The 12530-nt window shown below is 35.5% G+C and overlaps 1 protein-coding gene across 3 annotated transcripts in view; it reads right to left on the bottom strand.

Moving 5' to 3' along the window:
- Window positions 1–3982, bottom strand: part of ryr3 (ryanodine receptor 3) — a 75101-nt gene extending 71119 nt beyond the window's left edge. For all 3 annotated transcript variants that reach the window (XM_052586371.1, XM_052586372.1, XM_052586373.1), the window contains exon 1: window positions 3850–3982. In XM_052586371.1, coding sequence (XP_052442331.1) covers window positions 3850–3897 — 48 coding nt within the window. In that variant the 5' untranslated portion in view covers window positions 3898–3982. The remainder of the gene's footprint in view (window positions 1–3849) is intronic.
- Window positions 3983–12530: the final 8548 nt, after the last annotated feature.

Below are 12530 nucleotides of genomic sequence, written 5' to 3'. Positions count from 1 at the left end.
CTGTAAATTAAAGGTTATCTCTAGAAGATGTTTCCTAAACTGAAATTTTTTGAAGAAGCAAGAATTAACACACAAAATGTAACAAAATACCCCAGCGTATATAACTATTAACAACAAAACATCAATTTAAATAAATATAGGCTTAGCAAACGTATTATGTTGAGTATTTAATTTGTATACGATGATAATGATGATGATGAATAATCCAGTACAAACACCTGAAAATATTATATTATGCTATAACACAATGCTGCGTGTTCAAAAATGATGTGCAAAATACAACTCTACAATACAATTATTATTACAGTTTTGCCAAACAATTGATTATACATTTACATTGTGAAATACAATATAAGAGAGAGATCTTATGCCTATACTCTTCATGCATAGATGATCAATAGCTGCAACAGATCTTTGAATGACATTCAGGGTGCATGAATAACTCTTATGTCAGCATATATTTCCTGATACCCACAGTGTCTTATGCGTCAGTGCAATAAAAATGAACAAGTAAATGGCAGCCCATGAGGAGAAGTTATGCAATTTACTCTTTTAGGGATAATTCAGCTTGTTTAATGTGAATATGCATATTCTCTATAAACATTTGTTGTACTCAAGAAACATAACATGGAAAACAATATGACAGCGTTAAATCAAATTCAGTACATAACAAATGTTTGTTTAAATGATTGCAAGGTAGTGAAACAGTACATTACTATGCAGAAAACAATCAACCATGAAAAACAAACAAAATTACAAATTATTTTCCAATCCCATTTACTTTTCATATACTATTTCGATAGCATAGCTGTAATGTATCATTTCTTGCTCTGTTTTAAATTATGTTTTAAGCATGTTAACTGATTTCTAACAGCTCCTTCTTCTTCTTCTAAGCAATGTTTTATTTTTCTTGCTTTAAGCATGGCCTCCTGCCTAGGTTTAATGCTCACTATAAAATTAATACTGAAGTCCTCTGAGGCCATTTTACTTTAGCCACAGAGAAAAAACGCAGAGTCAAATTGACAGTTTATAGCTAATATATTAAAATGCAGCCATCATTATACAGATATTCAACCAATCAATGACATTGCCACAATCAAGCTTTCCAGAGCACTGTGTAGTAAGATGATGATAAGTTATACTAATCTAGATTTGCAGTACTCTTTGCAGTTTTTTTTTTTATATATTTTAGCACATGTTGTGGCAGTAGTTGACTTTAAAATACAATACTGTGCAAATAAAAATGGTGTTGAAACATCAGTGGCCTACTTTGGTAAACTAGCTGATGCAATAACCTATGGAGCAGGAGCCCGAGAACTGTGTGCGTATGTGCGGTGGAAGTATTAACTTTTAAGAGGCTAAATTTAAACCCTGGAATGCAAAAGACTTCCAGAACAACATAAACTCCAAATAAGCCTAGTGCTACTGTACTGGCGAACTCTACATCTGGATTTATAGAAGTGTGTTTAAACAACACTGTCAAGTTCCATAAGACCAACACTGCACATTGGACGCCGATATTTTTTTGCCATTTTTCTAAAGAGAGCTGCTAAGTCTTAAGTCTGGGTCACTGTGAAACTATGTTTTTAGTTTTGTTTTTAATATTTACATTTACAATAAATTCTATGTTTTGCCTTGGGTGCTTACTCTACACTTATTTTATATAACTTGATTATATGATGCCCACTATTGATGTGCATCAGAGTAAATTGCCTTGATTGTCTGAGCCACCTTTCTGATTAAATAACAAATGATTTTCTACTCACTAAACAAAAAGAAGCCCAGTCAAATGAATAACATCTGGATGCATATAAAATGCCCAGTAACTGGAGTGTGAAAACCATGTGACTGTGCAGTCACCCAACAGCAAAGACAGAATTGGGATACCTTTCACAGAGGTCTAGGGTGCACTAATGTCCGCTATTTAGTGAGACTGTAACCTTCACTGCCAGAGTTCTCACTCTAACGCTTTAACAGGAAAGCGAGATGTCACACACCTGCTTAATGCAAAATGCTATAACAGACCGCAATAAATTGGTGTGATAGATGTCTTCATCAAGACAACAACTCAATATATATATTTTACACTCTTTTTTAGATATCTAACTGGGGTACCCAAAAGCTTAAGGCACTGTTCTCCAACCAAATCTGTGACTTGTCTCAATAATCAGCTGTTGCATTAGATGTCATGGGGCATCTAATGTGTTAGGGTTGCTCTGTTCCTGCTCAAATTTCTCTATAAAAATTTCATGCTGGATAAAATTCAGACTAAATTATTCCTGCTCAGAGCCACTTTGGCCCTGAATATTGAAATATACAGAAGTATTTTTTGTAAATGCATTCATGCCACCTCTGAGCAGCATGTGCAAAGATACCAAAATGCCAATTCAGAAGCACTTCTATAGCACCTGTAAATTTGGCAATAGTTCTGGAATCTGTACATAGCTATACAGGTAACTTTGTCTATTGATTATGCTTATCAGATTATTTTTGTAAATTTTTTTGCTTAGCCTTGTCACTGATAATCACAAAGGCTGGTACAACACCCCATCTAGACACCCAGTGTGTATGCAAAATATCCTATTTATCAACAGCTTGCAATTTAAGATGTTAGCTGCTGAAATTGAAAATGTGATTTTTACAAATTGTAGTGAAAAAATTGTAAATAAAATAATTAAGTATTAATCATAATAAAGTATTAATTGCTTTGTGAATAATACACTATGCATGTCCATAATACACTATTACAGTAGCTACAATATGGTAGAGTGTATGACTTTTAAAAAGCTAGTGTCACCTCAAATCAAACAAGCTAAAAATGATATTTGCACTATATTGTAAATTGGTGTAGAATATAGAGCAGACGTACAGTAGGCAACATAGGACAGACCAACAGTACTTGCAGACATGAGGAGATGGTGAGATTTGTGACTATCCCAGCAAGTTCGGGATGTTTGCAATTTTAAGTCTCTTTTGTTCAGATAATTGCAGAAAAATCTAAAAATCATAATGAAGAAAATGCTGCTTGGATCCTTCATGAGTGTAGACTACATGAATACCTTAATAATAGGTTAAAGAGACCACACAACACCATTACCCAACTGCCTCTACATTTTCATAACTAACTCCAGTGTGACAGTAATTCACACCACGGTGTCATATCCTATCATATCATTTACACAGGTAACTGCCATGCGCCATGGCATCTATGTAACCAATCTGCGTCTAACCACCGAAATAGAAAAGTCCTAAAGAAGGTGAGAGGACCGTATCAGATGTAATCGCGTATAGAAGAACACACAAACAAGTCATTTCTTTATGGAATGAAAAATACTGCAGAATTATGCTCGGCAAACAGCGCACGAGCGCCAACTGGATTTATTTACTAATCGACTATTACAACAAACACTAAAAAAATATTTGTGCCTTCTTAGACAGACATGCACATCACACTTTGCAAAAAAATAACAATAATAATAATTAAAAGTGGCATAAACATAATTTGTCCTTGCACCTGCCTGATGCTCATTTAATTCCCATTCACGCGCGTCGACTACAGGTGCATCGCGAGCGCAAACTCGCACCTGACTCAAGTTCCAAATAAGGGAATAATACTCTAAATAGCAGCTAATAAGACATCTTGCTATTTTATATGCGTAAGGATGCCGAATAAATCAATTTGACCACCAAGAGAAGCCAAGCAGCGTTGCTTTAAACCCGGTGTACGAGCCAACATTTTTGATGTCTCAGCAGCATTGCACTGTCTTTATCGTAATTAATCATCAAGAATGCGCCAAAAAAAAAAAACATATTGCATTTGAAAATGTAAAAAACGGTGTTTTTACTTACAGTTCGTAAGAACTGAACCTCATCTTCCCCTTCTCCACCTTCGGCCATGGCTGTAGAAGAGCCTGCCTAGACTCAGAAGCCACCACTGACAGCAGGCAGCGGAGCGGTGCTTCTCCTGCCCTGCCGATATTAGCATAGCGCTCCATCCACAGCCATATAGGGGAGAGCGGGGCATGCCCACTGCCGCTGCTGTCACTCACTCGATCTCACTGACAGTGGGGCACCATCAAGAGGACGATCGTCTGCATCAACAACGATGCTTCTATCAAATGGAAAATATGAGTGGGTTAAGTCAGCATGTAAGAAGACTCTACTGCAATATTAAACGTCTTACAAACAGGCTTAACTGGTTAAATGTGAGAAGGAAGGACGCTGAAAAGGATGCTTTTTGGCTTAATTAAAGGCACTGGGAAAGTGTTATACACACACAGCAGAAATAACAGAAATAACTGCATTTTACTTGGTTATTATGACCATGAAAAAAGACTGAAACTAACAGTCTAATGTTATTTCTAATAGATAAAAACAGTGGAGCTCTTTATAAACTAATTTATAATTTCTGATGTAGCCTACTTAACTGTGATTACTGTTTTAGCCTATGTCATATTGTCAAAACATTACTAAAAACAGTAAAAAGACAAATGGAAAAAGATAAAGGTGCCAGTAATAAAATAATATTGATAAAATAAAACAAGTTAAAGTTAAACAAACAAAAAAAATCAGTAGGCTAATCTCATAAAATTAAATCAAAACTGGAAAAGGATACAAATACAAGAATATTCTGACAACAAAAGATAAATGGGCATTAATGAACCACGTTTCTGAGGTAATAGCTCAAACATTTCAGTTTTAAAGTAGCCTACATCATTGGCATAATTTACATACAGTATTGCTACATCATCAGTGTGACAGGTGAAATAAAATATAAAATACCAGTATTCTTAATAAATAAAAGAGAATAATAACCTACTATAATAAACAAGAAAAGGCTAAGACATAGCCTGTATTTTTAGACAACACTTCAAAGATAAGATGAAAATAAAGATAGTTTATTATTATTAAAGTAGCCTAGATATTTAAAATAGACATTCAACAAACAAGACGTTTCTAAGGATATGCATTTTTAAACATGAGAAATATTCAGATGAATAGCATAGCAATTTATGCAGGTTTTACATGTCTAGTAATGTCAGGGCAACATTCTCATAGTTCTACAGCTACAGTACTCGGGTCGGTCTCCAAATTAAATTCTGGGGTAATAGTTCCATCTGGCGGCAAACTCTAAACTGCAGTCGCTGGTTTCCAGTATTCTTTTACTGGCCAGTGCAGGGCGTTTTCACAAGCTAGCATGGCAAGCTATCATGATCATTAATTCCCCCTGCTAGATCATGTATCTAAAAACTTTTATTAAACAATTATTTAGATTTTCTTGAAAAATGTACACTTCTGCCTGTATGCCCAGTTATTATATTCTTTTTTTCATTTTTACACAATACCGTAACACTGACCTCAGAGACTGGATTAGGATGAATGCTTTTTAGAGTCGGCTCTGATTGGACAGTTATCCATCAATCACACGCAGAGGAGACAACATTTGAAAGACAAGGGAATGACGAGACTACAGCTCAAATGAATTCCAGTAAAGTAGCCAGTGGATGATGGTAAGAATTCAATTTTGCATTCCAGATTACTGAGATTAGAGGATTAGTTGTGTGTACTGAAAATACTTTTCCTTACCTTATTTTGCAACCTTTTAATAGCAACTACTTTCATTTTTACCTTTGTTAAAGCAAGTCACAAGAGCTTATAAATGAATAAAAACAAAACCAGTGTAAAGTTAACAGAAATTATATCAAATATACACACTCAAAAAATAGCTCAGATGTTGTCATTTGAAATAATAAAGTTAACTAATTTTGATATTTTCTTTTTTAGCAGGATCCTCATAATGGTTAACACTTTAATAAGTAAGTAGACTGTCATGGAGGGCAGCTGCACTCTTCTTCCGCTTTACAAACTAATCAGAAAGAAAAAACAGATAACTAAGTCTCTCCCAGTCATTAACGGTCCAGTCTCTGTGAAGAATGGAAGGGCAGCTCTTAAGGGTAAAGCTTTGATTAGTCCTGGCATGAAGGAGGTGGGACCAATGATGAATGAGCACAAGGGTCTCCTTAAGAGAAATGATGTCAGAAATAAGGTGCTTTTGGAGGAGAGGTCGGATCCGCATGTGGATTGCAAAGCAAAGGCTGTAATGGGAAATCAACAGGGATACAAGAATTCAGACTTGGAAAGTGACCTTCGTAGTGGAGAGGATCTGTGCTGCACCAGCAACCTGGAAAACAAGCTCATTATTTCTCCCAAAAGCCTGAGAAAAGCCTCCAGAGGGCAGAAACAGAAGAAATTGTGGACAATGAGATCAATGGACGTAGAGAAGAGGATATACGTTAACAAACAGAAACTGAATTCAACTACTGAACAACCCTCACACAAGGTTTTAAAAGATGAAAACAGACAGTTCAAGCACGAATGTCCTAGGATGCAGACTGAATTGAAAAGTAATACAGCCAAGGATTCAAGGAGCTCTGAGGAAGACCTGTCCAGTGAGCTCTCAGAGTATGACAATGTATTTGAACTTGACTCAGATGGGACAGAAAATCTTCATGACCTGATGAAGACTTCTAAGAAAAGTCTACAAGGGAAGTCGATAGAAATGATTCAACCTTACCAGTGTGGGAATAAACATATGGAGCAGCAGAAAGCAATGCCCAGTATGAAAGACAAGATCCTCGAAGTTGAGAACCTTATCCACCAGGTTTGCACCAGTTTAGACTGTTTAAAAGACAGCACACATACCTCAACCACAGGTGCGTTTTGGCCTATTGACAGTCATGTACCCACAGAGCACAAAGAGAGTTTCCCTTTGGAGCTCTGTGAAGAACTTAAGCAAACAAATATTAAATCAAGAAGGACGAGTATTTCAATCACTTCTTCAGATGCTGTGGCTTCACTTTCAACAAGATGCTCAAATCTGGATGCTGTGTCTCCACCATTATCCCGTCTATCCTCACACACCTCCAGGGCAATGCCACAGTATCGTATTCTGCCTCTACCTGAAGAGGAAGCAGAGGACTACAACAGTATTTATCAAACACAAGAGGGAAAATATCTGTATGGCAGCACAGAAAAGAGCACCTATAAAGGATCTGAATCTGAGCACAGTGTCTGTTGGACCCCATCTAGTACACCAACCATCCCCACCTCTCCAACTAAAGGTGTGTGACCTCTCTGTTCTCAAGATTGTAACGCTTCCCGATTCTGTGATTTTCCTGTCTCTCACTTGTTATTCTAAATACTCCTTTCATGAAATGCATAATATTTAGTGGCCAGTGATCTATCTATAAAGTATATTGTAAATAATATTTTAAAATATAATATCCATTTCTATGCAGATTTGCTTTATTCAACATCAAAAAGATCAGGCCCTTTCTTTCTGAACATGATTAACAACTCCTTGTTCAAGCTCTTGTTCTGTCCAGGCTGGACTATTGCGATGTTCTCTTGGCAGGTCTTCCACTCAGTTCTATCAAACCATTTACAATTAATCCAGAACGCGGCAGCAAGATTTATTTTGAATGAGCTGAAAGGAATGCACGTCACACCTCTGTTTGTCAATTTTGAACTGGCTACCAATAGCTGCTCGCATAAAATTCAAGGCATTGATGTTTGCCTACAAAACCACCACTGGCTCTGCAACGCTTTACCTAAATTCATTACTTCAGACTTTTGTGCCCTCTAGAAGCTTGCGTTCTGAAAGTGAGTGTTGCTTTATCATCCCAAAGAGGCACAAAATCACTTTCTCAGACTTTTAAATTAAATGTTCCCTCCTGGTGGGATGTCCTCAATCTCAATCTGAGCAGTCCTTAGCCATCTTCAAGAATCGACTAAAGACACCTCTCCTCCATCTTTATTTGACCCTCTAACTCTAGCACTCTCTTTTCTAATTCTATTCTTCAAAAAAAGCCATTTTTAGACTTGCACTTTATTCATTTACTATTGCTTGTTTTCTAAAACAAAATTTTGTATTCTATCTTTTTTTTCATTTATTATACAATTAGCAAAAGAAAAAAAGGCCTCTAACATTAGCTTGCTCTATTTTTTTTCTATTCTGTCTGTTTTCTTTGTATTCATTATATAATTAATAAAAGCTTGCTACATGCGTTAAGCTGATTGGCACAAGCTGATTGGATCATGTTGCATATGCAGCCAGTGAGCTTTCTGCTTAACATTTAAACGGCTGGTAAGCATTCACCTGAGCATTTCGCAGGACGTGTTCAGAATTCTTTTGAAACCCTCCACCTTCCCCAGTTCCACCTGTATAGATCTGCTATGTGTTATATGCTATTTGTGCAGCAGTAGTATGTCTTAAATACACACAGCACTGTATTGCCATTTGTATTGTCAGTAGCAAGTTCCTGTATTTGCAGCAGGAATAATCTACAACATCAGCAATAAACAACAGCAGCAGCAATTTAGCATCATAGCAGATCTATTATGCCAAGACCAAATACATTAACATTGTCATATCCATTAGCATTCTATAATCTTCTGAGAGCTGATATAATAAAATTTTATTTTTAAGTTTCTATTCATCAAAGAATTCTTTAAAAAAGTCACAAATCATAGTTTCCACAAAAACAATAATCATTCAAATTGTTTTCAGCGTGGATAAGAAAAATTCTTAATTTAAATTGTAATAATATTTCACAATATTTTCACTGTATTTTTGATCAAATAAATGCAGCCTGTGTAAGAGAGATCTTTCAAAAATTATATTAGTATAATATCATTTTTAGAATTTTCTATATTTTATACAATATAACAGCATATTTTCTGTATTTTATTAGGATTTCTTATATTCAAAAATAGAGGAATGCCTCATTACACTGAATGTGGACATTCAATTAGCACATTCATAGAGTTAAAGAGGTGAGATTAAGAGCATTATGTAATTCTTTATGCAATGCTTCTTCAGCTTCAGGATTGAAGTGTTTTGAAAGCAGAAACACACTGAGAATAAAGCAGAGCATATTACTCCCCACAGAGCCTGTGATCACTGAGGTGGATAGGTATGCTAACCTAAACCTTGTGATGCCTTTTCATGATACAGATTAACACGGGTGAGACGCTGGAACACTGAAGACCAAAATACAGCGGCATACCGTGTCAGCCTCGATACTTCTATAGTTTGCAGACGATCATATGATTTCAGGGGTCAGAGAATGAAACATTATGGTCTGGTACTGTAGTCTGTTAAGTGGTGGTGCTTGAGGCTTGTTTAGGAATATGAACATTAAAACATAAATGAGGCATGAAGGATTGCAATGTAGTAATGCCTAAAAAGGAAAAAGGATAAGGAATAAGGAATTTGCGACAAAAAAAGGAAAGAAAATATCTTCTGGCTAACTTGTGGATGTGGCTAACATTACATAAAATCCTTTAAATATCTCTTGGGAGCTTCTTTCAATACAGATGCCTGTTTGATAACACAGTGGTAATAAGATTTTGTGATTTGTTGTGGGCTTACACCTGTTCATCTACTGGCTGTAAATACACTCTGTTTCAGATAAAGCTAGTCAGCTAATTCTTCAGGCTTGTGTGACCCATCTTCTGTTAATAGCAGCATGCTGAATAGACCACAACATATGGGTGTGCAATCAATCTAGTGTGAAATTGCTTATTTAGAAAGATATTTATATTGCTTTACACACCGACATCCCTTTATAGATTTTGCAGTGACTTATACTACTTTAATCTTATTTAAATTTCCTTCATATATGTCTGCAGTGCATAGTCCCATTGTGAATGCAAGATATTAGAGACATGTTATGTTAAGACTTTTACATTTCACAAGTAGCAGCAGTTTCAGCCCAACAGACAGCTGTTAATATTCCGATCTCTAGAGCTTTACTGGAAATGGCATCCTGAAGATGAGTCAAGCCTGCACCCTCTCAAATGAGATTAGAGGCACACAAAACAATTTGAATGTGACAGTAGGCTTGTCTGTGTGTGTGTGTGTGTGTGTGTGTGAGTGTGTGTGTGTGTGCATCTTTTTGTGACATATCAGGACACAACTCTGTATAATGACATGGGTATGACACAGGCATTACAAAGAGAGGGTGACTTATGAGAACATAACCCATGTCCCCATTTTTCAAAACGCTTATAAATCATACAGAATGAGGTTTTTTTTTTTTTTGAGAAAGTAAAAATGCACAAAGTTTCCTGTGAGGGTTAGGTTTAGGGGTAGGGTTGGTGAAGGGCGATAGAATATACAGTTTTTACAGTATAAAAACCATTACACTTATGGGATGTCCCCACTTTTCACAAAAACAAATATGTGTGTGTATGTGTGTGTGGGTGTGTGTGTGTGCATGTTTTTGTGACATATCAGGACACAACTCTGTATAATGACATGGGTATGACACGGGTATTACAAGGAGAGGGTGACTTATGAGGACATCACCCATGTCCCCATTTTTCAAAACGCTTATAAATCATACTGAATGAGTTTTTATGAGAAAGTAAAAATGCACAAAGTTTCCTGTGAGGGTTAGGGTTAAGTGTAGGGTTGGTGTAGGGCTTTAGAATATAAAGTTTGTACTGTATAAAAACCATTACGCCTATGGGATGTCCCCACTTTTCACAAAAACAAATGTGTGTGTGTATGTGTGTGTGGGTGTGTGTGTGTGTGTGTATCTGTGTCAGAATTGAATTGAATTGAGAATGCCCATTCAAATCCTAAAACCATGAATTTCAACTGAAGAGGCAGAAATGTAATTCAAATTTGAATTCAAGAAAGTAGAATTCAAATGGGATGACATTCTGAAATTGTTTTTGCATGTAAAAAAAAAAAGATAAAAAGAAAAATAACATTTTACTTTTATACAAATTACCCATACATTATTTCCATATGAATACACTAAAGATCAAACATTTTCTAACATTATTTTTATTTAGGAATTATGCTTTAAATAGATCAAAAATGACAGTAAAGACATTTATAATGTTAGAAAAGATGTCTATCGTAAACCAATGCTTTTCTTTTTCATCAAATAATAAGAAAGTTCAAAAGAACTGCCTGAAAATTCAGCTTTGCCATTACAAGAATTAAGAAACACTTCAAATCATAATATAACATATAGTCAATCATAATAATATTATTAACATTAATATTTAACAAAAAAATAAATAAAAGAAACTTTCCAAAATACTTTCCAGCCTCAAGTTCTGAGATAGAGTCAGTTCTAAATGTTGTCCAATCTTGGTCTTTGTGCCACAAAGTTCTCTAGAATGAAGTAAAATGAAGTTTAAATATTTTTAAATATTGTTTTCTCACTACTAACACTCATTTTTTAAACATACTGTAGGCCTATCTGGACAAAACAATCTGTCAGCAGCACTCCCCTCAGGGTGCTGTCCACTGCTTACAAAAATAACTCCCAGCATGGAGCTAATGACATCGCTTCTGCATGTCTACTAGAGAGCTCACCAAGATTAATGGTTTAATCACAATGAATAAAAAAATTAACTCCAAAGATAAAGCAACTCTATATTTTGGAAATTAAGTGCCCAATGTCCATCGCATCAAAGTAAACAGTCATTTTTCTTGGGCTGTCAAACACCTTCCCAATAACTATAAAGTGATTATACGACATGTGGACAGAAACTTTAACCATCATGACAGCCATTGTGGGGAAACAAGGTCAAATGGAACTTACAGTTTAATGAGAGCTTTTCTTCAGCTTTTTATGTTGAAGCGGTTGCTAAGAAGTTTTGATGCAGTAACATTTGCATGTGTACGAGATATAATGTTTACCGTTATGATTATCAAACCTATTAGGGAATAACACATTTTGTTCATTAGTATGCAAATCAAGGATGTTTTCTAATATAACGGTTCAGCTAAATTTTTTTATATTATATATGTGATGTAAATTGTATATTTTATTAGGCTATACCTTTTTTATGTTCATGTAAATGTAAAGAATGTAAATGCACATTTTTTCATTTCTGATTATGATGGAGATCAGAACCAGTGACAACCCTTCAGGTAATGTAACATTTCAAAGAAAGAACACAATTTTTCCCTCACTATAATCTATGCCCTTTTAAAATGATGTAATTGTCGGCCGCACAGCACATTCCTGTTCTCTCCTGCATATTCAGTGAAATCTGTTCATCGATTGTTTGTACATTGTTTCCTGCTCTGCAGTGGATTTCAGCTTTCCTACACTCTCACTGAACGCACTGTGACCCTCAGCTGTTTATTTACTGGATAAAAGGTTTATTGATTCTTGGACTTGATATCATGCTGTGAGTGAATCAATTGTGTAGAGATTTTCCATGAATTTGTCTGATTTAATAAGATTTATTTTTACTTGCAGAATGCCCAGTTATTGGTAGCTGAATTCTTATTTTTACTATATATGATAACTGTCTTTGAAATGAAATCAAAATATGCAGAAAGATACTAAATGAAAACGACAGTCACATTACTCTTAAAATTGCAGTACACTTCAGTGTCCACTCTGTGGCAGTCTGTGTATTCCTAACAGTCAATAAGGAAGAAGGTGGATTTTCAAATATCTCTTTTTAAATTGTAACTGTCAGTAACCTTTGTC

Source organism: Carassius gibelio, chromosome B20 (assembly GCF_023724105.1).
Source record: "Carassius gibelio isolate Cgi1373 ecotype wild population from Czech Republic chromosome B20, carGib1.2-hapl.c, whole genome shotgun sequence".
Classification (NCBI taxonomy): domain Eukaryota; kingdom Metazoa; phylum Chordata; class Actinopteri; order Cypriniformes; family Cyprinidae; genus Carassius; species Carassius gibelio.
This window is presented reverse-complemented; position numbering and strand designations above follow the sequence as displayed.